This window comes from Bufo gargarizans, chromosome 3, assembly GCF_014858855.1.
Source record: "Bufo gargarizans isolate SCDJY-AF-19 chromosome 3, ASM1485885v1, whole genome shotgun sequence".
In the NCBI taxonomy this organism is placed as follows: domain Eukaryota; kingdom Metazoa; phylum Chordata; class Amphibia; order Anura; family Bufonidae; genus Bufo; species Bufo gargarizans.
Genome location: NC_058082.1, coordinates 472476966 through 472504627, shown reverse-complemented (window position 1 = coordinate 472504627; position 27662 = coordinate 472476966). Strand labels below are relative to the sequence as shown.

General features: G+C 45.0%; 1 protein-coding gene across 1 annotated transcript in view; it reads left to right on the top strand.

Moving 5' to 3' along the window:
• The first annotated feature begins 1899 nt into the window (after positions 1-1899).
• The window catches only part of CLTRN (collectrin, amino acid transport regulator), an 83683-nt gene continuing 57920 nt past the window's right edge, over positions 1900-27662 (top strand). Inside the window, exons 1-2 of the mRNA XM_044283723.1 lie at positions 1900-1995; positions 6403-6461. Of these exons, the coding sequence (XP_044139658.1) occupies positions 1926-1995; positions 6403-6461 (129 nt within the window). The 5' untranslated portion in view covers positions 1900-1925. The remainder of the gene's footprint in view (positions 1996-6402; positions 6462-27662) is intronic.

The window sequence follows — 27662 nt, the reverse complement described above, 5'->3', positions numbered from 1 at the left end:
GCGGGTGGTGCGGGGCTCCTTCAAAGTGGGCGTGGCTTGGCTCCTGAAACGTTGGTAACAGCCCCTTGGACTCCTTACTAGCCTCATTTGCATATATATAACATTGTTTTTTGATTGAATAAAAGCACACAGAGCTATGGGAAATGTATATTGTGGCGATCTAGCAGCGCATGTCCTCAGGTATATAGGCTCAAACTAGCTGACAGAATCCCTTTAATGTAGCAGCTGGCACTGGGCGGTATGTTGTGCTGCTATTTGGTTCTGCTGGGGCAATGTTTTGCGTGGCATGGTGGTATATGGTTCTGCTGTGGTGGTATTTTGTGCTGCACCACGGAATGAATAATTGTGTTGGCTCCATCCACTTGTGTCGGTCTTGCCTTCAACATGGGCCACTTTTAGTTTTATTCCAGGGCCACTTTAAGTTCCCAATCCGTCCCTTCCAACAGATGCTGGATTGGATTGAGAGCTGAAGAATTTGTCATGTTCCTCAAGCCTTTCTTGAACAATTTTCGCAGTGTGGCTGGGTGCATTATCTTGCTGAAAGAATCCACTGCCATTTGGGAACGCTGCAGCAATGAAAGAGGGCACTTGTGCAGCACGCTAGGCCACAGAGAAGAGATGCGATGGTGGTAATGCATCTCGCTACTGTGGGCACTGTCCACATTCAACCCAAGCGCCCCCCCCCCCCCCCCGCCCCAAGAAATTGAGGCCTGCCAGAATCCCTTTAAACTTCCAACATCTGTACATGTATGGCAAATACCGCAAAAGGGCTAAGAATCTTATCCACACACTAGGAAAAAAAATCTGCAACGTAAATTGATTTGCAGGGTGAGAGTTCAAACTCCTTAGTATGTCCATTTATATTACGGATTTCCACTGAGGCTTTCACACTTTGCAATGCGGCTTGTCCACAATTAAGTGCACGTGCATCTCTTAGGCGAGATGAGACAACCCCTTTAACGGAATATACGCATGCAGTTACCACAGCCGGGCCACGCCATTTACAGGCACCCATAATTATATTCAAGTGTGGTTTCACAGGAGGATAGACCCAGTAGTCCTTTTCATATTCACTCATTTTGGGGGTAATTTAGTAAAGACTGGTGTTTCACATACCACTGTTAGTGAAAAGCCAACTGGCGAAAGATGCAACCAATTTATTATAGTAGCACTCCCACAACATTTTTTATTCTCTGTCCTGTTAGAAAGGTAAATGATGTAAACTGTATTTTCTTACTGGTGACAGAACTTGTGAGTTATCCCCTCCCTTCTGATCCCCGGCTGTGTCATGTGACCAGCACGCTGACTTTCCAAAAAACACAGCATCTTATGTGTGGACAGGAAGTCAGTTTCTCTATGTATTCCTATGGGAGCCTCAATGTCAGTCTCATAGGAATGAATATAGAAGTAACTGACTTCGTGTCCTGTGTCAGTTGGAGATCAGAGAGTTGGTCACATGACACAGCTGAGGATCAGAAGGGAGGTTATAACTCACAAATTATATTCAATGTGTAGGGCTGTGATGGCCCTGCCCTTTCATATAAGCCCCACCCACTTTAAAAAAAGATGTGGAGCGCAGCGTAAAACACATAAAGTTACATAATTTGGGCCAAAATGCCATTTGTGCTTTTTTTACGCTAAGATTCAGGCATCAAGCTTTTGTAAATGACCCCCTTTGCGTGCAGTAATCATTTGATGATGACTGGCTAGTATGGGTGCTCCGAGCAATGGTAAGGAAATGCAAACAACTTGTATAATTACTGTCAAATATCAAATGACAAATGGCTAGAAAAACACAGCCTTTGCAGATCATTTGGCTGTAGGAGAAAAGATTAATAATTAAGCCTTTTTCCCAGGCAAAGTTTTTAAGACAGCTTTTCAGAGCCCGGCAGCTCTTTCTCCTGAGGGATTTTCGTGCTGCGAGGATGCTGGGAAAAACTCTATTTCTGATTCTCCCTTTGTTCAGCATTGCTCTATCAGAACTCTGCAGACCAGGTAAATTACCATAACTGTAGCCTTATTATGTGAAAAATAGTTTTATATGTCTTTCGTTTGCAGGAGATTTATCAGGGTAAGGGAGAGCAGTTGCCCATAGCAACCAATCAGATTCCAGTTCTTATATTTTAGAGGGCTTTTGGAAAATGAAAGCAGCAATGTGATTGGTTGCCAAGGGCAACTGCTCTACTCTTCCTTTGCACCAGTTTTGATAAATTAGAGAAGGCCAAACAATGTAATATTAGGAAAGCTATAATAGCCTTTGAGATGAATTGCCATGTTGACAAGCCTTTAAATATAGGAAAATATAGAAAATAATGAACAGATAGTCAAGTTTCAGTTTGACTTTCAAATTTGTATTTCACAATTTTCATATAGAATAATACCCTTGCCCTGCCCAAATTATCAGAATATGAGATATCACCACAGAGGTCTGTGTCATTTAGAAAGGGCATGGAAATCAGAGCTGACTCCTAATATTTATTATATTTTAGAAATGGGATAAATTATTCCTTTTAACACACACCACACACATCTTTATTTGAAGGGTAAAAGGGGGGGGGGGGGGGGGCTCCCATCCACCATGTGATGAATAGTATGAAATACCTCACAAAGAAGGCCCACTGTATGTCCAGTATAAGATGCAGCTCCTGAGGAAACTCTTGTAAAAGAGGGAGCACGGTCAGTTAGTGGTTGGCAGAAAAGTTATCTATGGAAAACTGCTTCTATAGGAAAACCGTGGTCAACGTGGTACCAGTCATTTCTGAGTAACTATCAGGGTCTGACATCAGAAATAATGTTCATACATGTGCTGGTTACAGACATGTCAGTGGAAAATTTCTATGGCCTGTATTATGTAGTTATTTACTATATTTATGGCTTAGGCTACTTTCACACTAGCGGCAGCCTTCTCCGGCAGGCTGTTCCGGCCCCCTTAACAATGCCATCCACAGACCCCCCCCCCACCCCATAACAATGCCATCCACAGACCCCCCCATCCTATAACAGTGCCATCCACAGACCCCCCATCCTATAACAGTGCCATCCACAGACCCCCCCACCCCATAACAGTGCCATCCACAGACCCCCCCACCCCATAACAGTGCCATCCACAGACCCCCCCACCCCATAACAGTGCCATCCACAGACCCCCCCACCCCATACCAGTGTCATCCACAGACACCCCCCCACCCCATAACAGTGTCATCCACAGACCCCCCATTGCCGCTCCAGTCCAGTTATAAAATGTGTAATTCAATTAATAATAATTCATGCTGCCCCCTCTGTAGTATAACATTCAATATATTGTACTCACAGCGCTACTGTTATCATAATGCAGGCCGGCCGGGCAGACGAGCGGTAGGGTCACTGACTGACGTCACGTGCCTGCGCCGCCTACTTTATGAATGAAGCAGGCGGCGCAGGCACGTGTCGTCTGCCCGGCCGGCCTGCATTAGGATAACAGTTGCCCTGTGAGTACAATATATTGAATGTTATACTACAGAGGGGGCAGTATGAATCATTATTAATTTAATTACACATTTTATAACTGTACTGGAGCGGCGGGGCCGGAGCACAGTGAACGCACCGGCCCCCAGCTCCTCCTCCCAGTCCCTCCCCGCTGATACATCGCAGCCTGCGATGCTGGAGCATGGCAGGCTGTGATGTCAAAAGGTGGCGGAAAGTACTACATGTACTGCAGAAGTATGTACTTTACACATGGCGACCGCTCAAAAGCTGAGCGGGTGCCATAGCCACCATGTGTCTGCTGTTTTAAACAGAAGACATCCAAAAGTATTGTTGGTGATCAGTGTTAACCCGTCAGATGCCATGGACTGTGGCATTTGCCACAGGGAAATCCCAGGAGCACTGAGCCAGAACTGCTTCCCTGCGTCGAGATCAAGGGAGGCGTTCAGTTGCTAAGGCAGCCTCAACCTTTCTGAAGGCTCCTTGGCCTACTACAGCAAAGTTCCTATGGAGCCATAGAGACATAGAGAACCTCCCATAGGCTGCAATGTTAAATGATTGCAATCTATGGGACACACATTCAGACTATCACGTTAGTCTTAGCAGAACTAATATAAAAAAAAGTTCCAAAAAGTTTACATCGCCATATTCTGACCCCCATAACTTTTTTATTTTTATGTATACAGAGCTGTGTGAGGGCTCATTTTTTGCACGCCACTTTTTATTAAATTTTTTGTGGGAGGTGAAACAACCAAAAAACTGAGAATTGGCCATTTTGACTTATTTGCCATTTTGCCAATTGTCATATGGGATAAATATTTTTATATTTCAATAATACAGACATTTTCACACTCAGCAATACCCATGATGTTTATTTTTTTATTATATATTTTGATTTTGAGGATAGTGGTGTGATTATATATATATATATATATATATATATATAAAAACTGATTGAACCTGCGAGGAAAACCAACAGTTTTTCCCTGAACAGATCCTGACAGAATCTGTATTGCTCGTATAAAAGAGGCCCAAGAGAGTCAAAACACAGTTGTTATGGATTACAGATCATTAGAGCTATGAGTACCATGATATTTCATAATCTGCTGAATCTTTTCTGCTGTAATGGGACCAACATTAGAACCCCAGCATCTGTGTACACCGAGGATTGCAGAGGGGGCATACCGTACTTATTATTGCAGAGGGGGATACCGAATTTAATATTGCAGAGGGGCATACCGTACTTGTTATTGCAGAAGGGGGATACCGTACTTATTATTGCAGAGAGGGCATACCATACTTATTATTGCAGAGGGGGCATACAGTACTTGTTATTGCATAAGGGGCATACCGTACTTATTATTGCAGAAGGGGCATACCATACTTATTATTGCAGAGGGGCATACCGTACTTATTATTGCAGAAGGGGCATACCGTACTTGTTATTGCAGAGGGGGTATACCGTACTTGTTATTGCAGAGGGGGCATACCGTACTTATTATTGCAGAAGGGGCATACCGTACTTGTTATTGCAGAGGGGGTATACCGTACTTATTATTGCAGAGGGGGCATACCGTACTTGTTATTGCAGAGGGGGCATACCGTACTTGTTATTGCAGAGGGGGCATACCGTACTTGTTATTGCAGAGGGGGCATACCGTACTTATTATTGCAGAGGGGGCATACCGTACTTGTTATTGCAGAAGGGGCATACTGTACTTATTATTGCAGAGGGGGCATACCGTACTTATTATTGCAGAGGGGGATACCGTACTTGTTATTGCAGAGGGGGATACCGTACTTGTTATTGCAGAAGGGGCATACCGTACTTGTTATTGCAGAGGGGGGCATACCGTACTGTATTATGCAGAGGGGGCATACCGTACTTATTATTGCAGAAGGGGCATACCGTACTCGTTATTGCAGAGGGGGCATACCGTACTTATTATTGCAGAAGGGGCATACTGTACTTATTATTGCAGAGGGGGATACCGTACTTGTTATTGCAGAAGGGGCATACCGTACTTATTATTGCAGAGGGGGATACCGTACTTGTTATTGCAGAAGGGGCATACTGTACTTATTATTGCAGAAGGGGCATACTGTACTTATTATCGCAGAAGGGGCATACCGTACTTGTTATTGCAGAAGGGGAATACCGTACTTGTTATTGCAGAAGGGGGATACCGTACTCATTATTGCAGAGGGGGATACCGTACTTGTTATTGCAGAGGGGGCATACCGTACTTGTTATTGCAGAGGGGGCATACCGTACTTATTATTGCAGAAGGGGCATACTGTACTTATTGCAGAGGGGGCATACCGTACTTATTATTGCAGAGGGGGCATACCGTACTCATTATTGCAGAAGGGGCATACCGTACTTATTGCAGAGGGGGCATACAGTACTTATTATTGCAGAGGGGGCATACCGTACTCATTATTGCAGAAGGGGCATACCATACTTATTGCAGAGGGGGCATACAGTACTTATTATTGCAGAGGGGGCATACCGTACTTATTATTGCAGAGGGGGCATACCGTACTCATTATTGCAGAAGGGGCATACCGTACTTATTGCAGAGGGGGCATACAGTACTTATTATTGCAGAGGGGGCATACCGTACTTACTATTGCAGAGGGGGCATACCGTACTTACTATTGCAGAGGGGGCATACAGTACTTACTATTGCAGAGGGGGCATACCGTACTTACTATTGCAGAGGGGGCATACCGTACTTATTATCGCAGAGGGGGCATACCGTACTTATTATCGCAGAGGGGGCATACTGTACTTATTATCGCAGAGGGGGCATACCGTACTTATTATCGCAGAGGGGGCATACCGTACTTATTAATGCAGAGGGGGCATACTGTACTTACTATTGCAGAGGGGGCATACTTATCTTGTACTTATTCTTTATGTGTTTTTATTTTCAGATGCTCCTGGAGCCTTCAAAGTTCGCTTCAATATCAAAAAAGCTCTAGGGGATAAAGCAGTAAGTAGAATTGTATTTTCTTAATAAATAATAAAGTTTGATGCATGTATTATACCAGTGGTCTGTAGTCTGTGGCTTTCCAGCTAATACAAAACTACAACTCCCAGCATGCCCTCCAGTTTAGTATCGCCTGGAGACATGCAAGCTGGGAACAACAATATCAACTGACTAAGAGCTCATGCCCACAAACGCAGGGGCTCCATACCTGTGCTGCCAACCACAAATACAGGTCTGCAATGCACAGGCATCGGCCGTGTGAACTCCGTGCTGCAGATGTGGACCCATTGACATGAATGGGTCGACGTTCCGCAAGATATGGTATAATCTAGGACATGTCCTATGTTTTGTGGTGCGGAGGCACCCGAAAACCCACGGAAGCGCTTCAGAGTGTTTCTGTGGGCTTCTGATCCATGCCTTCGCACTGCAAAAGATAGGACATGTCCTAATGTCGGCCATATCTTGAGGATCGCGGACCCATACAAGTCAAAGGGTCCATATCCGCAGCACAGAGTGCACATGGCCGGTACCTGTTCATTGCACACCCACCGTTTGCGGTTCACAATACTGGCACGGAGCCCTTACATTAGTGCCCATGAGGACTGCAAATAGCAATCTGCAGAGTGCATACGGGTACTGGCCGTGTGCACTCTGTGCTGCAGATGCAGACTCATTGACTTGAATGGGTCCTCGATCCGCAAGATATGGCAAAAGATAGGACATGGGACCCTTGGCGCAGGAACAGCAATGAATTCTGGGAATATCAATATCTGACACCATTTATTAACCACTATATAGCATATTTGAGTATTTTCTAATAGTCTGGAAAACCCAGCTAGGCTGTGGTGAAACTACGACTCCCAGCATGCTCCATTCATTTCTATGGGGTTCTGAGAACAGTCAAGCAAGGGGCCATCTTGGGAGTCGTAGTTTTACCACAGCTGGAGTGCCGTAGGTTAGCCTATCACATCATTAGATGGTCAGCCAATTCATGTGGTATTTCATTTCCCCTACAGTAGCCACTGTACGGGAAATGTATGGCCAGGAGTGGCTTCCTTTGTCAATTACAGCGGATGACCTTGGTTAGAGAAGTTGGGCCCACTATAGTCAGCTAATCGCTGGACCGGATTCTGTTTCTAAAGAGGTTGGGGGTCATTTACAAAGACTTCCATTTTAAGCTGGTTTTTGATTTCCTCTTGCGCTGGAGTAGGATGCGCATAATTTATGACGAAGCATGTGCCTTGTCCTAAATTAGGCGCATCTATGGCAGTCCGTGCACCTGGAGTGAAAAACTACTCTACTCCCTGAGTGGAGTAGTTTTTTGCCAACATTTACGCCTGCTTCCAGGAGTAAACATTGGTAAATTTGCTGGGGCTGATGTCTTCATCCCAGCCCCTGTCATCCGCCACTCCCAAGTGGAGAAGAGTAGAAACGCACAGTCGTTTAAAAAGACATACAAAGCGTCTTGTGACTTTTTTTATACCAAAAATGGGCATAGTGATGTTAGTAAATGACCCCCGTCATCTTTAGAACATCCTTTTAAAAGCGCCGTTGTAAGGACCGCTTTACATGGGCCTATGCGAAGTGTAATTTTCAGGCAAACTGTATGCAAACGGATGTCATTTTTTCTGACTGAAAAGGATCCTGATCAGTCTGAAAAATGCCTGATCAGTCAAAAAAATGCATTGCAATACCGGATCCGTTTTTCCGGTGTCATCAGGCAAAACGGATCCGTTTTTGTTTTTTTTCCTCATTTTTAAAGGTCTGCGCATGTGCAGACCGGAAGGACGGATCCGGCATTCTGGTATTTTGAATGCCGGATCCGGCATTAATACATTCTTATGGAAAAAAATGCCAGATCCGGCATTCAGGCAAGTCTTCCGGTTTTTTTCGCCGGAGATAAAACCGTAGCATGCTACGGTTTTCTCTTTTGCCTGATCAGTCAAAATTACTGAACTGAAGACATCCTGATGCATCCTGAACGGATTACTCTCCATTCAGAATGCATTAGGATAAAACTGATCAGTTCTTTTCCGGTATAGAGCCCTTGTGACGGAACTCAGCGCCGGAAAAGAAAAACTCTAATGTGAAAGTAGCCTAACTCCTCCCTCTCTAGAGAAACTATTTCTGCCAATTGCTGCCGCTATCTGCTGGTGGGCCAGGTTATTACACTTGAACATAACAGTTTATATGCACATTAATAATTTATATGCACATAACAGTAAATATGCACATTATTAGCAAAATGACATAGAATACATTAGATGTTTACATTAGCACAAAGAAGATGGTAGCAAGGTATCAAAAGGAGTATTAATGGCACTCCGGGACATTACATAGACTCAAAAAGAGGAGACGTGTTTGTCCTTAATACCATCTCTCCTTTTATCATTCAGACCTGATTTTGGCTTCAAAAATCCAAAAACCCAAACATGTGGCCATACCCTTAGGCCTCATGCACATGACTGTTGTTTTGGTCCGCATCCGAGCCGCAGTTTTTGCGGCTCGGATGCGGACCCATTCACTTCAATGGGGCCGCAAAAGATACGGAAAGCACTCCGTGTTCTGTCTGCATCCATTGCTCCGTTCCGTGGCCCCGCAAAAACAATATAACCTGTCCTATTCTTGTCCGTTATGCAGTTATATTAATGGCTGTCCGTGCCGTTCTGCAAATTGTGGAACGCACACAGACGCCATCCATGTTTTGCGGATTCGCAGCGGTCGTGTGCATGAGGCCTTAAGCCGCATTCACATGTCAGTGTTCTAGTCAGTGTTTTCCATTAGTGATTGTCAGCCAAAACCTGGACTGGAGCCTCCACAGACATCAGGTATAAGGGAAAGATCTGCACCTGTTCTGTGTTTAGAGTCGCACCTGGTTTTGGCTCACAATCACTGATGGAAATCACTGACCGAACACTGACTGTGTGAATGAGGCTTTAGGGCTCACACATGGCAAATTGCGAATTCCCAAAACACAGATACCAGCTGTGTGAGTTCCGCATTTTTCAGAACTGAACTTTTTGCCATCTACAGGGAGTGCAGAATTATTAGGCAAGTTGTATTTTTGAGGATTAATTTTATTATTGAACAACAACCATGTTCTCAATGAACCCAAAAAACTCATTAATATCAAAGCTGAATATTTTTGGAAGTAGTTTTTAGTTTGTTTTTAGTTTTAGCTATTTTAGGGGGATATCTGTGTGTGCAGGTGACTATTACTGTACATAATTATTAGGCAACTTAACAAAAAACAAATATATACCCATTTCAATTATTTATTTTTACCAGTGAAACCAATATAACATCTCAACATTCACAAATATACATTTCTGACATTCAAAAACAAAACAAAAACAAATCAGTGACCAATATAGCCACCTTTCTTTGCAAGGACACTCAAAAGCCTGCCATCCATGGATTCTGTCAGTGTTTTGATCTGTTCACCATCAACATTGCGTGCAGCAGCAACCACAGCCTCCCAGACACTGTTCAGAGAGGTGTACTGTTTTCCCTCCTTGTAAATCTCACATTTGATGATGGACCACAGGTTTTCAATGGGGTTCAGATCAGGTGAACAAGGAGGCCATGTCATTAGATTTTCTTCTTTTATACCCTTTCTTGCCAGCCACGTTGTGGAGTACTTGGACGCGTGTGATGGAGCATTGTCCTGCATGAAAATCATGTTTTTCTTACCTTGCAGACTTCTTCCTGTACCACTGCTTGAAGAAGGTGTCTTCCAGAAACTGGCAGTAGGACTGGGAGTTGAGCTTGACTCCATCCTCAACCCAAAAAGGCCCCACAAGCTCATCTTTGATGATACCAGCCCAAACCAGTACTCCACCTCCACCTTGCTGGCGTCTGAGTCGGACTGGAGCTCTCTGCCCTTTACCAATCCAGCCATCTGGCCCATCAAGACTCACTCTCATTTCATCAGTCCATAAAACCTTAGAAAAATCAGTCTTGAGATATTTCTTGGCCCAGTCTTGACGTATCAGCTTGTGTGTCTTGTTCAGTGGTGGTCGTCTTTCAGCCTTTCTTACCTTGGCCATGTCTCTGAGTATTGCACACCTTGTGCTTTTGGGCACTCCAGTGATGTTGCAGCTCTGAAATATGGCCAAACTGGTGGCAAGTGGCATCTTGGCAGCTGCACGCTTGACTTTTCTCAGTTCATTGGCAGTTATTTTGCGCCTTGGTTTTTCCACACGCTTCTTGCGACCCTGTTGACTATTTTGAATGAAATGCTTGATTGTTCGATGATCACGCTTCAGAAGCTTTGCAATTTTAAGAGTGCTGAAACCCCTCTGCAAGATATCTCACTATTTTTGACTTTTCTGAGCCTGTCAAGTCCTTCTTTTGACCCATTTTGCCAAAGGAAAGGAAGTTGCCTAATAATTATGCACACCTGATATAGGGTGTTGATGTCATTAGACCACACCCCTTCTCATTACAAAGATACACATCACCTAATATGCTTAATTGGTAGTAGGCTTTCAAGCCTATACAGCTTGGAGTAAGACAACATGCATAAAGAGGATGATGTGGTCAAAATACTCATTTGCCTAATAATTCTGCACGTAGTGTATAGAACTGACCTATCGTTATCTGTAAAACGGACAATCATAGGGCGTGTTCTTTTTTTCCCGGGGCTGCGGAACGGACATATAGAAGCGGACAGAACACGGATGTGCTGTCTGCATCTTTTGCAACACCATGGATCTTGCCAATCTCCGTGGTTTATGGTTTATGAAGCTTGTTAACAAGATGTGTTTTTAAAGCATGTAAAAGTACATTAATTACTTAACGAGGATTTCTGTGTGTATAGTGATTGGTAAATCTCAGTTGCTGCACAACTCCTGCCTATTATATAAGCTGTGAATATGAGAATGTGTACTGTGTGAAAGCTGCTTGCCCTATTTCCCTAAATCACAGGTTCATAGCAACTGACTTATGTAATGGTAGGAGAAATGTTCTGCATGGTTTAGAAGAATTTCTGAAACACTGGGGGTCATTTACTTTCTCCGATGCCGATTACTTTTTTGTTTACAATGGCACACCACCTAGCAGTGTTCCCGGGGACGTCACCAGCTCTGATGGGCCGGCTTTAGCAGTTCCCTAGCTAGGGTTGAGCGAACACCTGGAAGTTCGGGTTCGCTAGGTTCGGCCAAACTTCGCCGCAAAGTTCGGGTTAGGGACCCGAACTTGCCCCGAACCCCATTGAAGTCAATGGGGACCCGAACTTTGGGGCACTAAAATGGCTCTAAAAAAGTCATAGAAAGGGCTAGAGGGCTGCAAAAGGGAGCAAAATAGAGGTAAGAGTAGGAAAATTGCCTTGCAAACAAATGTGGATAGGGAAATAAATTAAAATAACATAGAATTAAAAAAAATGTTAAAAATAATGATCTGGAACTAGGAGGAGGAAGTCAAAGTTGAGTAGGAGGTTGAGGAGGTGGTGGACGTGGCGGTGTATGTGGAAGCGATTGTGGAGGAGGAGGAGGTGGTAACTAACATTATTTTTGTAGTTTTTTAATTAATTTTTTTAGAAATTTGGGAAGACCCCAAAACATTGGGAAATATAAAAAAGAAAACAAAGAGAAAGTGCGCTAGAGTATAACAATGGCTGGGTGCGGCCGGTATACTTGTCTATTCTGCACAAGGCACGGACAAGTCCTGTGGGATCCATGCCTGGTTCATTTTAATAAATGTGAGCTTGTCCACATTGGCAGTGGACAGGCGACTGCGCTTGTCTGTGATCACCCGCCCTGTCATGCTGAACACACATTCGGACAATACACTGGCCGCAGGGCAAACCAGCACCCCCAAGGCGTAAATTGCAAGCTCAGGCCATGTGTCAAATTTGGAGACCCAGAAGTTCAATAGGGCTGAAATGCTGCCTCCTGCTAAGACGTTCCATATAAGCTGGTGTTGCTGGTTGTTGTGGCGTGCTGACAAAGCTTTTCCACATTTTGGCCATGTTAACCCTCCCTTCTGAGGTGCTGGCGGTGCCTCAACTTCTTCCTCTTCTTCTGCCTTCGCCTTGTGCTTCCACTGAGCCCTCATTGTCAGGTGGGAATGCCATCAGATGTCTACCAGTGTGCGCTTGTACTCGCGCATCTTCTGATCACGCTCTAGTGACGGAATTAAGGACGGTACGTTGTCCTTGTAGCGGGGATCCAGCAGGGTGGCCACCCAGTAATTAGTGTAGTGACCAGATATGGGTACGCTGACACCACTTGTGCAGTGGGCCAGGATATGGGTAGATAATAGTCTGTATTTGTTTGTGACGCCAATTGCAACGTGCGCAGGGTACTATCCCAGGGCCCTTCCAAGGTGTTATAACGCACGTCCCAGATTAGGAATGTCAGAGTGGTGTAATGCCCTATAATGTCTCTATAGAGTGGTGATAATTGTGTCAACGGTGTCTCCTACCTGGGTCCGGCTGGACTCCTGGCTCACTTGCAATAAATTTGAGTGTAGTGATAGTAGGAGTAATAGAGGAATTTTGCAGCAGAAATGATGTCCAGAGGAACTTTAGATGAAGTTCAAATGTTTCTTTACTGAAGATAACTTGTATCTAAGCAGTATACAGATTTGGTCTCTGGTCCCAGCAGGTTTTAGCAATGATTGGCAGGAATAAATACGTCTGCACTTTAAATGTGAGCTTGCAGGATAATTTGTCTGCTTGGTAGCTCTGTAATTGTGGCAGGAACTAATCTTCTGCGCTTTTCTGCTTGATATGGGGACAGACTAGCTGAGGAGGAATGGCGTCTCCTAGGTCTCTGGGCTTATCTCTCAGATGGATTCTCAGAGGATGCTTTCTTCCTGGAACTCTGGAGGTTGTCTGTGGTTCTCTGCTTCTTTCATCCAGCTGAGGCTGCAGGTGCTCAGCCTGGGTATATGATCAGGTCTCAGCCGAGACAAGATCCTTGCTGTCTTCCCTATGCAGGGGGTCTCCTGAACGCTATCACACAGCCTTCTTCTAGAAGGGGGGAGGCTACACTGCTCTAACTTCCTTCTCCACCCATGCTGCAGTATGTGGGAACAGTCCACACCACCACAGAGGAGGAGCTAAGCTGGAATAATCCATTCCAGCCTAGATACACTAAACTAGGACTAGTACCTTGCCAATGGAGTTGCTGCCACCTGCTGGTAAACCTGGAAAATTACAGAACAATTGTGTTTAACATAGATTTAAATGCACATTTGGGAAGACATAATATAAATTACATCAGATGACAGTATTAAAGCTCATAGGAGATAGTAGCAGGGTAGAGGCGTGTAGTAACACAACTCTGGGGTGTTACATCAGCACTGGTTAGAATGTGGGCAACTCTGCGGTCGTTGCGCAGACACTGCAGCATGTAGTCGCTCATGTGTGCCAGGCTGCCCAGAGGCAACAACAAACTGTCCTCTGTGGGAGGTGTATCATCTGTTTCCTCTGTATCCCCCCAGCCACGCTCCCGTAATGCCCATGAGCTGCTTTGGGTGCTACCCTGCTGTGAGTACGGTTCCTCCTCCTCATCATCATCATCCTCATCCTCATCCTCCAGAACTGTGCCGTGGCTGGACCGTTGTGTATCTGGCCTCTGTTGGTGTAGGAACCCACCCTCAGAGACACTTGTGAATGACTGGCCTCATAACCATGGAAATGATCCCTCTTGCTCCTCCTCCTGTGCCACATCCTCTTCCATCATCTCCTGAAGTGTTTTTTCAAGGAGACATGAAAGTGGGATAGTAACGCTGAGGACTGCGTCATCGGCACTGGCCATGTTGGTGGAGTACTCAAAACAGCGCAACACGGCATACACGTCCCGCATGGAGGCCCACTCATTGGTGGTGAAGTGGAGCTGTTCCGCAGAGCGACCCGTGTGTGCTGCTGCTGAAACTCCACTGTCGCCTGCTGCTGCTCGCACAGTCTCTCCACCATGTGCAAGGTGGAGTTCCACTTTGTGGGCACGTCGCATATGAGGTGGAAGGCCGAAGTTACACTGCAGCGCAGACAGGCGAGCAACAGCAGGGTGAGAACGCCGAAAGCGCGCACAGATGGACCACACTTTCTGCAGCAGCTTTGACATATCGGTGTAATTTTTCAGGAACCTCTGCACCACCAAAATCAGCACATGCGCCAGGCAAGGGATGTGCGTCAAACCGGCTAGGCCCAGAGCTGCTACGAGATTTCGTCGATTATCGCCCACCACTAGGCCGGGCCTGAGGCTCAGTGGCACCAACCACTCATCAGTCTGTTGTTCCATGCCCGTCCACAGCTCCTGCGTGGTGTGGGGTTTTTCCCCCAAACAGTTGAGTTTCAAAACAGCCTGCTGTCGTTTCCCCCTGGCTATGCTGAAGTTGGTGGTGAAGGTATTACGCTGACCAGATGAGGATGTGGTAGAGGAGGAAGCAGAGTAGAATGAGGAGGCAAATCCTCGTTGGCGGAAGGACATGCACCAAACTGCTATCTGGCCCAGCCGCCACTGCATTGACCCAGTGTGCAGTTAGGGGGATATAACGTCCCTGCCCGTGCTTACTGGTCCACGTATCAGTGGTTATGTAGACCTTTCCACAGATGGCATTGCGCAGTGCACACCTAATTTTGTCTGCCACTTGGTTGTGCAGGGCAGGGATGGCTCGCCTGGAAAAGTATGGGACAGTCACCACCATAACTTTTTTAAAAGTCTCTGTCTCCACCAGCATTTTAAAGGCCAGGAATTTAGAAATTGTGGCATTCAGGGCCAGGGATCCTGGGTGGGTAGGGGGGTACTTCCTCTTTCTCTCCAGTGTTTGGGAGATGGACAGCTGAACACTTCCATGGGACATTGTGGAGATGCTTGTTGACGGACGTGGTGGCATTGCTGCCACATCCTCTGTTTGCGGGGTGGCAGGTGCCACTGTCACTCCAGAGGGGGAGGAAGAGGCCGAGACCGCAGCAGAAGAGGGAGCAGGAGGAGCCTGTGATCTTTCGTGGTTTTTGAGGTTTTTACTCCACTGCAGTTCAAGCTTTGCATTTACATGCCTGGTCATGCAGGTGGTGCTCAGGTTTAGAACATTTATGCCTCACTTCATGCTCTGATTCCACAGCGGGCAAACCACTCGCGTTTTGTCGTCAGCACATTGAAGAACTGCCACGCCATGCCAGGGAACTCCTTGGAGCTGGCTTTGATGTGCTCAGTCCCTGGGTGTGGTGGGCAGTAGCAAGCTTACTGGCTAGGGCACGGCCACTCTGCTTTTGCACACTGCTCCCTCTTTTGCTGTGCGGCTGGTGCTGTGTGACCACAGCCTCTTTCTCCGAACTGCACACGTCACTCACATGACCTTGATTCTATGTGGGGTCTAGGACTTCATCATCCTCCACATAATCTTCCACCCAGTCTTCACCCCTGCCCTCCTTGCCGGTCTGCATACTGCAGAAACCCGCCGCAGTTGGCACCTGTGTTTCGTCATCATCAGAGATGTACTGCGGTGGTCCTCCCATGTCCACATCCTGAAACATAAGTGGTTGGGAATCAGTGCACTCAATTTCTTTCACTTCTGGAGCAGGGCTATGTGGACGGCCCTCAGAAACCCTGCCAGCAGAGTCATCAAAAAGCATAAGAGACTGCTGCATGACTTGGGGCTCAGACTGCTTGGCTGATTTGCAAGGGGGTGAGGTAAAAGACAGATGCCCATGGGCTGCAAGTGCCAATTCTGGGCTTTTAGCAGGGGACCGGGTGTGAGACAATGTGAGGGAACTGGAGGCACTGTCAGCCACTCAATATACTACCGCCTCTACTTGTTCTGGCCTCACCATTCGTACATAGGTATTCGGGCCTACAAAATAACGCTGAACGTTCTGTCGCCTACGTGCACCTGAGGAAGATGTTTCATTTGGGTGTGTAGCTGGCACAGATCGACCACGTCCTCTCCCTGTAACAGGAGCTCCACCAGCACCACAATCAGGGCCACGTCCCTTATTTGATGCTCTCCTCATTCTTTGAGGTCACCCACTGAACTAACAGACAGATTACCAATATTATTTTCCCTGTCACGTATGCAGTGCAGGTGTACTTCACGCAATAAATGGGTATATGACAAGCACCTAACTAAGAGACGGATTAACTATTATATTTGTGTGTCAGGGGTACAAAGTACAATGTTGCATTGCACCCACAAAAAAAATTGCTGTAGGTCACCCACAGAATTACTGTAACAGCCAGATTTATGATTATCTTTCTGTGTTAGGGGTGCAAAGATGGCGTATTGCGCCCACAAAAACTAACACTGTCCCTTACTTCAGCTGCCTGCTTTCTGTCCCTTCACTACTGAGAGCTGATGGGCGGTGCTACACGTGATCCAGCTTATATAGAGGCTGGGTCACATGATGCATTAGTAGGCATGGCTGTGATGGCTTCTAAGGGCCCTGCAGCCTTTCAACAAGCTTTATTAAATTCCTGAACACCGAACTCGAACCCGAACTTTTCCGGCAAAATTCGGGTCTGGGTACCAAAAATCGCAAAGTTCGGTACGGACCCAAACTTTACGGTTCGGGTTCGCTCAACACTAGCCCTAGCCGTTTTACAGGTTAGTGCAGTGCTAAAGCCAATCCATTAGTGTCGGTGACGTCACCGGCCTCACTGCTGGGCGGAAGCCTCCGCCTGGCAGTCACTATGGAGAGCCCGGTACATCACCAGATCTCCTAAAAATGCCTTTGCCTTGTGCGATTCAGCGCAGGGCAAAGGAGAGCATTGGAGAATGAAATGCTCCGATGCTTATATCAGGGAGGCCGAATGGGGTGAAGATAGGGATATGTACGGGTTCAGCTCAGAACCCGGACAACCCCTTTAAACCGGCTTTTTCACACCAGTCTTAAATTCCCCTCTACGCTGCCGTAAGAAATGGCTAGTTTATGACAAGTTGTATGCCTAATAAGGAAGTCTGTGCATCTGGAGAGAATAACTACTCCAGCCCCTTACTGGAGTAGTTTTTCGCCAACATCTACGCCTGTATTAGTTTTATTATTATAATTGACCCCTCTGTATTATTATTATTAATATTAATTATCCCCTCTGTATTATTATTATAATACCCCCTCTTTATTATTAATATAATGGCCCCTCTGTATTATTAATATAATGGCCCCTCTTTATTATTAATATAATGGCCCCTCTTTATTATTAATATAATGGCCCCTCTTTATTATTAATATAATGGCCCCCTCTTTATTATTAGTATAATGTCCTCCTCTGTATTATTAATATAATGGCCCCCTCTGTATTATTATTATTATAATGGCCCCTTCCTAATTTTTTATATAATGACCTCTCTTTATTATTAATATAATGGCCCCTCTGTATTATTAATAAAATGGCCCCCTCTGTATTATTAATATAATGGCCCCACTTCATTATTAATATAATGGCCCCCTCTTTATTATTAGTATAATGTCCTCCTCTGTATTATTAATATAATGGCCCAATCTGTATTATTATTATAATGGCCCCCTCTTTATTATTAATATAATGTCCTCCTCTTCATCATTAATATAATGCCCCCCTCTTTATTATTAATATAATGTCCTCCTCTTTATTATTCATATAATGGCCCCCTCTTTATTATTAAGATAATGTCCTCCTCTTTATTATTAATATAATGGCCCCTCTTTGTTATTAATATAGTGGCCACTCTTATTTGTATGATGTCCTCGGTGGTCCTCCTCTCTCTGCTCCTCCCCCACCCCCATAGTGCCCCAGTAGCTCTGCTATTAGGGTAGTGTACATACATTAAAATAAAATACTTACCTCTCTCCATCACAGCTTGTGGCGTCCCGGTGCAGGCGGTCACGAATGCCTCACTGTGCCTTCCTGCGCTGCGTCATCTCGCGAGATCTGACGCAGGAGGTCACAGTGATGTAATCGTGACCGAGTTCTGCTTGGCTCTACTGCCTCATAGGCTTCAGGCCTAGTGGCCTGAACCCTACGAGGCATAATGGAGGGGACGGGAGCCATAGGCTCCCGTGGCCCTCAATGAAATTCCTGCTGCCTGGCGCCCTCTGCAATTTGGCGCCCGGGGCAACCGCACTCTCGGTCCCCCCCCCCCCCCACGCTACGCCACTGCGCTGGAGTCCTGGATCAGCCTACATTACCTTTGAAACCACCTTTGAACTAGCCTACATCACCTTTGAAACCACTTCTGTCTTTGGCTCCAAAAACTGTCACAAAAACTGCATGTGTAATTACGGCCATATGAAAATCTAGACCAGTGACCTCCTAATGACATGCCTATTTTGAGCTTAAGTTCTTTTTCACAGGAGCGTGTCCCTTGCAGGAATCACACTCCGTGTGAGAAAGGGATCGTGCACTCTGGACTTCAGAAGCGCACGGCATCATCATGATTGATAATGCTGTGTGTCTCTGTGTGACATTTCTGTTACAGAATCATACTGACATAAAGCTGTCAGTATGATTCTGTAGAAGTAAGGTCACACAAAAACACACAGCATTATCAATCATCATGGTGACGTGCACTTCTGTAGTCCAGACTGCACGATCCCTCTCTCACACAAAGCGTGATTCCCGCAAGTGACACGCTCCTGTGAAAGGGACCTTAGGTGTCTTTCACATGTTAGTGAATCACAGATAGCACACATACACTTTGACTTTAATGTACAGGGAGTGCAGAATTATTAGGCAAATGAGTATTTTGACCACATCATCCTCTTTATGCATGTTGTCTTACTCCAAGCTGTATAGGCTCGAAAGCCTACTACCAATTAAGCATATTAGGTGATGTGCATCTCTGTAATGAGAAGGGGTGTGGTCTAATGACATCAACACCCTATATCAGGTGTGCATAATTATTAGGCAACTTCCTTTCCTTTGGCAAAATGGGTCAAAAGAAGGACTTGACAGGCTCAAAAAAGTCAAAAATAGTGAGATATCTTGCAGAGGGATGCAGCACTCTTAAAATTGCAAAGCTTCTGAAGCGTGATCATCGAACAATCAAGCATTTCATTCAAAATAGTCAACAGGGTCGCAAGAAGCGTGTGGAAAAACCAAGGCGCAAAATAACTGCCCATGAACTGAGAAAAGTCAAGCGTGCAGCTGCCAAGATGCCACTTGCCACCAGTTTGGCCATATTTCAGAGTTGCAACATCACTGGAGTGCCCAAAAGCACAAGGTGTGCAATACTCAGAGACATGGCCAAGGTGAGAAAGGCTGAAAGACGACCACCACTGAACAAGACACACAAGCTGAAATGTCAAGACTGGGCCAAGAAATATCTCAAGACTGATTTTTCTAAGGTTTTATGGACTGATGAAATGAGAGTGAGTCTTGATGGGCCAGATGGATGGGCCCGTGGCTGGATTGGTAAACGGCAGAGATCTCCAGTCCGACTCAGACGCCAGCAAGGTGGAGGTGGAGTACTTGTTTGGGCTGGTATCATCAAAGATGAGCTTGTGGGGCCTTTTCGGGTTGAGGATGGAGTCAAGCTCAACTCCCAGTCCTACTGCCAGTTTCTGGAAGACACCTTCTTCAAGCAGTGGTACAGGAAGAAGTCTGCATCCTTCAAGAAAAACATGATTTTCATGCAGGACAATGCTCCATCACACGCGTCCAAGTACTCCACAGCGTGGCTGGCAAGAAAGGGTATAAAAGAAGAAAATCTAATGACATGGCCTCCTTGTTCACCTGATCTGAACCCCATTGAGAACCTGTGGTCCATCATCAAATGTGAGATTTACAAGGAGGGAAAACAGTACACCTCTCTGAACAGTGTCTGGGAGGCTGTGGTTGCTGCTGCACGCAATATTGATGGTGAACAGATCAAAACACTGACAGAATCCATGGATGGCAGGCTTTTGAGTGTCCTTGCAAAGAAAGGTGGCTATATTGGTCACTGATTTGTTTTTGTTTTGTTTTTGAATGTCAGAAATGTATATTTGTGAATGTTGAGATGTTATATTGGTTTCACTGGTAAAAATAAATAATTGAAATGGGTATATATTTGTTTTTTGTTAAGTTGCCTAATAATTATGTACAGTAATAGTCACCTGCACACACAGATATCCCCCTAAAATAGCTAAAACTAAAAACAAACTAAAAACTACTTCCAAAAATATTCAGCTTTGATATTAATGAGTTTTTTGGGTTCATTGAGAACATGGTTGTTGTTCAATAATAAAATTAATCCTCAAAAATACAACTTGCCTAATAATTCTGCACTCCCTGTATGTGTTCATACATGACCGTAGGTCTGCGGTGGCATCACAGAAGAATGCCCTATTTTGTCTGTGATTATGGTTGGCTCACACACATTGTTATCTATGGTCCTGTGAACGCCGCCTGTGTCTGGTCTGTAGTTTTCATGGACCACTGATAGGAGATGCTCTAGAAATCAAAAAAATTTGTAGCAGTATCTGTGGAATACGGATGACACATGGAGCGCAAAAAATGGAGACGCAGACCAAACTTGGATACTTCACAGACATCTTCATGGATGAAGCACTGTCCAATTTGTCATGGATGTCATCACGGATGCATGCCTCCGAACCTTTGAAAATGACAAAGAGGCAATTTCGTTTCATACTAGGCCACACCTCTAACTCCTCCCAAAACATAATTATACACACCCAGTTCCACCTAGTCCCCTAAATGCCCCCACATAATAATTATTCCCCCTTTGTTACAGCACACAATAATTATGCCCACATTGTGCCCCATCACAGCAGTAATGCCCACATTGTGCCCCTCATGTAAAGTTTTCTAGGTATGTGAAGGGATTATAGAGGTTTTCTAGCTACATAAAATATAAATAAATAAAAAAGATAAAATGCTATAAATAAATAACAAATGACGTAAGACCTGACCAATCTCTCGTCCGAGCTGGCACAAAGGTCTCTGTTCACTGAGCTGCAGTGAGGACAGTGCAGTGGGCTAAACCAATGCTAGGGATCTCTTCTACAGGTGTTATGTGAGTTTTTAGAGTTTTTGTCAGGACGCCAGTTGCATTTCAGCAGCGAGGGACTAAGTCCCCCTATGTAGAAGGTGATGGTGGAACCCAGGTGTAGGAATGCCAGAGTGGTGTAAGGGCTGCCTATAGTGTCCCTTTAGGAGCGGCTTTGCACTTGTCACGGTGCTCCTACCTGGATATTCGTAACCCCAAGCGTGGTCGTCCGAAGCAGTGATAATAGGGTTAACAGTTGAGGGATTTGCAGAGTAAATTGAGTCCAGACTGATATTGAAGTAGTTAACAGCTTTACTTGGCATAAACTTTCACCAAGAAACAATCTTCCATCTTTGTCTTGGTTTTTAGCAGATTTTGGCATTAATTTCTGGCAGGCAAGTACATTCAGCTCTGCTACATCTGTACTCTTTTAGCTCTGCTATGCTGGCTGGATTAAATAGGAACTTTTCACTTTCTGCTGTAGGCTGCAATTTAGCTTTCTGTAGTCTGACTCTGTCTTTATCTTGATCTGTATCTTTGTCTTTGTGTCTTTAGTCCTGTCTTTATTCAGGGAATCTTTACACTTGACTCTGGAGGCATTTAGCTTAGGCCTCTAGGCCCAGCAGAGCAGACAGTGCTCTGCTGGCTGGCACACAGCCTTCCCCTGGCAAGGGGTACTCAGAACTCTATGCACAACCTCTCCCCAAGGAAGGGAAGGTTAGATTGACTTTCACTAACTACACGCCTCCCTCTCTGGAGGGCCAGAATGGATAGAAGGTGCCATTCCAGGCAAACTAGCTCTGCCAATACTGCCGCCATTTGCTGGTGAACCAGGCATATTACACTTTAACATAACATTACAGGAGAATACAAATACACATTATGCAGGATATGGAAATAGATGCATAAGATAACACAGAATCATCCAACAGAGATAGTGGGGGCGCACAAAGGCGGTAATGCCACTCTCGGGCGTTACAACAGCGGTTGTTGTACAGTGGCGACTGCTATAGACTGGAGAAGAAAAGGTTGACATAATGAATGCTCAGAGCACCCAATAAACAGACCTCTGAACTGAAGATTGAGGGATTGCATTTCTGTACTGTCACTAGCATCTGGGGCAGTGCCCAGTGCTTTAGGTTCCTGGTAATCACCACATTATAATGTATCCACGTCCTCATGCCATTGCAGACGTTCTTTGTATTACGTGGAGCAACTTTTCATTTATTGTGCTGCCTGGGGATTCAGTATACAATATACACTCACCTAAAGAATTATTAGGAACACCATACTAATACGGTGTTGGACCCCCTTTTGCCTTCAGAACTGCCTTAATTCTATGCGGCATTGATTCAACAAGGTGCTGATAACATTCTTTGGAAATGTTGGCCCATATTGATAGGATAGCATCTTGCAGTTGATGGAGATTTGAGGGATGCACATCCAGGGCACGAAGTCCCCGTTCCACCACGTCCCAAAGATGCTCTATTGGGTTGAGATCTGGTGACTGTGGGGGCCATTTTAGTACAATGAACTCATTGTCATGTTCAAGAAGCCAATTTGAAATGATTCGAGCTGTGTTACATGGTGCATTATCCTGCTGGAAGTAGCCATCAGAGGATGGATACATGGTGGTCATGAAGGGATGGACATGGTCAGAAACAATGCTCAGGTAGCCCGTGGCATTTAAACGATGGCCAATTGGCACAAAGGGGCCTAAAGTGTGCTCAGAAAACATCTCCCACACCATTACACCACCACCACCAGCCTGCACAGTGATAACAAGGCATGATGGATACATGTTCTTATTCTGTTTACGCCAAATTCGGACTCTACCATTTGAATGTCTCAACAAAAATCGAGACTCATCAGACCAGGCAACATTTTTCCAGTCTTCAACAGTCCAATTTTGGTGAGGTCGTGCAAATTGTAGCCTCTTTTTCCTATTTGTAGTGGAGATGAGTGGTACCCGGTGGGGTCTTCTGCTGTTGTAGCCCATCCGCCTCACGGTTGTGCGTGTTGTGGCTTCACAAATGCTTTGCTGCATACCTCAGTTGTAACGAGTGGTTATTTCAGTCAACGTTGCTCTTCTATCAGCTTGAATCAGTCAGCCCATTCTCCTCTGACCTCTAGCATCAACAAGGCATTTTCGCCCACAGGACTGCCGCATACTGGATGTTTTTCCCTTTTCACACCATTCTTTGTAAACCCTAGAAATGGTTGTGCGTGAAAATCCCAGTAACTGAGCAGATTGTGAAATACTCAGACCGGCCCGTCTGGCACCAACAACCATGCCACGCTCAAAATTGCTTAAATCACTTTTCTTTCCCATTCTGACATTCAGTTTGGAGTTCAGGAGATTGTCTTGACCAGGACCACAACCCTACATGCATTGAAGCAACTGCCATGTGATTGGTTGACTAGATAATCGCATTAATGAGAAATAGAACAGGTGTTCCTAATAATTCTTTAGGTGAGTGTATAACCTTAGCAACAGCAGAGATCTAGCAGCTTCCATTAAGTCAACCCAACATGCAACCAGCAAAACATATAGATGAGCAACCAGAATAAAGACTATGGGGGTCATTCATTAAGACCGGTGATTTACAAGCCGGTGGTAATACCCCCGCACTGGTGGCGGATGCGTCAAAGTTATGTAGAGTCGCAGGCCTCTACATAACTTTAGCGCTTGGTTCTACCTGCCGTGCGACTTGGTTTAAACTACGTCAACAAGTAGAAAATAGTAAATGACACGGGCCGGCTGGAAAAATGGTGTGAGCGGGAAAAGTCGAGGATTTAGCATTTTGAATGTAGGCAGGCTATTATAGCTAGTTGATAACATACATGGAAGATATACTATAATGGTATTGCTGTGTTGGCACTTTGCGATAAATAAGTGGGTTTTGGGTTGCAGCTTGGGCACTCAGTCTCTAAAAGGTTCACTGTCACTGCTCTATAACTTCCAGTTAAAGCCTGGACAGTATTTTAGAAAATATCTATCAAGCATTTTTGTAATGATCGATGTATGATGATGATTTTAGAGCTGCATGGATTCTGTGATAGTAACATAAATACTCGCCAGGTCATAGACTGGACTGTGACTTTCAAACTATTAGATATTATATAGATTGCTATGTCTTGTCAGTTCCCACAGGGGTTGCTGTAGCATCAGCTGAGATATCTGCTTCTTTGCACAGCAGGGTGCACACCTGTATGTAAAGGGAGCCATTTACCAATATCCTGAAATATGATCTAGATTAATATCAGCTATGGATGGTAACAATTGTTATCCAGCAATGCACTTTATGAAAATAAATTGTTTAATATAAAATGAATAGCAGCTACCCATAAAACCCCACAGAACTGTAGTGGCAATGTAAAAAGAGCATTCAGCAATCGGGTGGAGTCTGCGTAACCTTTATTCCAATGAACTGAAAAAAAAAAACAGCATTCGGTGCAATAGATACTTGCATGTGTCAGACCACCTGGTTCTTAGGGCCAATTCACACAACCATATATTTGAGTCCGCATCCATTTTGTAATTTTACGGAACAGATGGGGGCCCATTCATTTTAGTAGGGCCTTACTTCCGTTCCATGGCCGCGCAAAAAAGATAGAACATGTCCTATTCTTGTCCACAGTTGTGGACAAGAATAGGCATTTTTAATCATAAGGCTGGCCATGTGCGTTCCACAGAAATCGGATACGGTCGTCTGAATGAGCTCTTACTCATAGCATACCAATAGCAATTTAGTAGCAATGTAAAGTAACAATACACACAGTGATGTCACAGGACAAGCATAATTGCAGCGTCCCAAATATCTGTGTAAAAGGGACACTTTAAACATCTGATTATTTATTTGATGTATTTGTAATGTATGGCATTTCCTATTATCAGGCTGGAAATGTCATTTCACCCATTCGCCCCTAGGTGGTGCTGGCGCCACTCAGTTATATAGCTTGGGGTGTGTCTAGCTTAGACCAGAGAGAGCAGAATGTAGAGTAGAGTGTATAGAGTGTGTTGTAGGAGGAAGCAAGTGTATGGGGGAGAGAAACAGGCATCATCCACCATGTAATCTGCCATTTCTACTACCCCTTGCTCATGGCCAGGCTAAGGGAGTACAGCGAACATTTATCTACAGCAGCCAAGCACAAGACCATGAGTCTACCGGTATGTCTAAATATGAAGTAAGCTTAGTGAGGGTTACAGCTGAATCCAGCCTATGGACCTCACCAGCACAAGTGCATGAGAAAAACTTTCCAAGTGCAGGGACACGAATGGATAATTAGTGCACAGAATTGTCCTTATTCACTAGAAGCCTTCTGGGATATAGTGGAAACCTAAAAACCTGAATCCTTTAGGAGAACATCCTGCAAATAATGTAGCAGAAGACTGATGCCTGCCATGAGAGAGAACGCTCTTATTGGATAGCTCAAGATAAGTAGAAAACAGCATATTTAGTACCAGAGTGCTACAGTTTGGACTTAAGTATAATTACAGAAGTCTTGCCTGTAAAGAGAACTCCTCAACTGACAATTGCCTAAACCTGATAAAAGGAATATTACTGAACCTATTTCTGAGTCATCACTCATGCCACACAAATGATCTGTATCTGTACTGACTACCTGAAGACAATTGATTCAGTAAATACACAACTGTTTGATTACAACCGACTCCTAATCATTCCTACTACTGCACTCAACATTTTCACATTACGGTGCTGGCGTCACGAACACAGGGGCCCAGCCACCAAAGCACCTTAAACACCTATACCATCAAGGGCATCTCGACCAACATCTGGCTGGTGTTCCCTGCAATAGAGAGTGCCCCGGAGGATTAAGCGCTTCCCATCCACTGCACCGCCGGCCCAGGGAGGCTCTGCTAACCGTGAGTAAATGAACTACTACCCCCATCGGCCCACCGTAGCCTCACATGTTTCCCCTGTGGCCTGGTCGCTACATAATGCATATCTTGATGTCACAGGACAAGCTTAATGCATATAGTGATGTCACAGAAAAAGCTTAATGCATATAGTGATGTCACAGAACAATCATAATGCATATAGTGATGTCACAGAACAAGCATAATGCATATGGTGTTGCCACAGGTCAGTAACAATGAACACAGTGAAGTTGCAGTAGTTACAGTAGAGTCGTTAAATAAGAGCACCTGGCCACTGAACAGAACTAAGGCCTCATCCACATTTCCATTTTTCACTGACGTGTGCTCTCCTCGTTTTCCATGGACAGCGCATGTACCCATTGATTTAACCATCTCCCGACCACCTAACGCAGGGATGCGTCCTGTGGGCGGCCGGGTTATTCCTCGTAGACGCATCGGCGCGTCATCTCACGAGAGGCGAGATTTCGCGTAAACGCGCGCGCGTTCACAGCGACACTAACCTGAGAAGTTGATCTACAGCCTGCCAGCAGCGATCATTCGCTGGCGGGCTGTAGATGTGATTTTTTTTTAACCCCAAAAAGGTATATTAGACACTGTTTTGTTAACAGCGTTTAATATAACTGCTACCTGGTCCTCTGGTGGTCCCTTTTGCTTGGATCGACCACCAGAAGACACAGGCAGCTCTGTAAGTAGCACCAATCACCACACTACACTACACCCCCCTGTCACTTATTAACCCCTGATCACCCCATATAGACTCCCTGATCACCCCCCTGTCATTAATCACCCCCCTGTAATGCTCCATTCAGACGTCCGTATGTGTTTTGCGGATCCGCAGATCCGCAGAACACGGACACCGGCAATGTGCTTTCCGCATTTTGCGGATCCGCACATTGCCAGAACTATATAGAAAATGCCTTTTCTTGTCCGCAATTGCGAACAAGAAAAGGCATTTTCTATAGGCTCTACAAAAAACTTAGTGTTCGCCTGATCAGGCCTAATCTTGTGCACACACTTGCATTCAGTCCGCCCCACCGCAGTGACAGAATTTTTTTTTTATGATCACTGCAAAAACACCGTAAAATCGCTGCGACACTATAAAGATCACTTTTGAGGGGCATGGCGAGTTCATAGACGATTTTTTTTTTGGCACAAGTTAGCGGAATTTATATATATTTTTTTCTTACAAAGTCTCATATTCCACTAACTTGTGCCAAAAAATAATAATTTTACATGAACTCACCATACCCCTCACTGAATCCAAATGCGTAAAAATGCCTTGTGAAATCCTAAAGGTACTCATTGGAATTTGGGCCCCTTTGCGCATCTTGGCTGCAAAAAAGTGTCACACATGTGGTATCGCCGTACTCAGGAGAAGTAGGGCAATG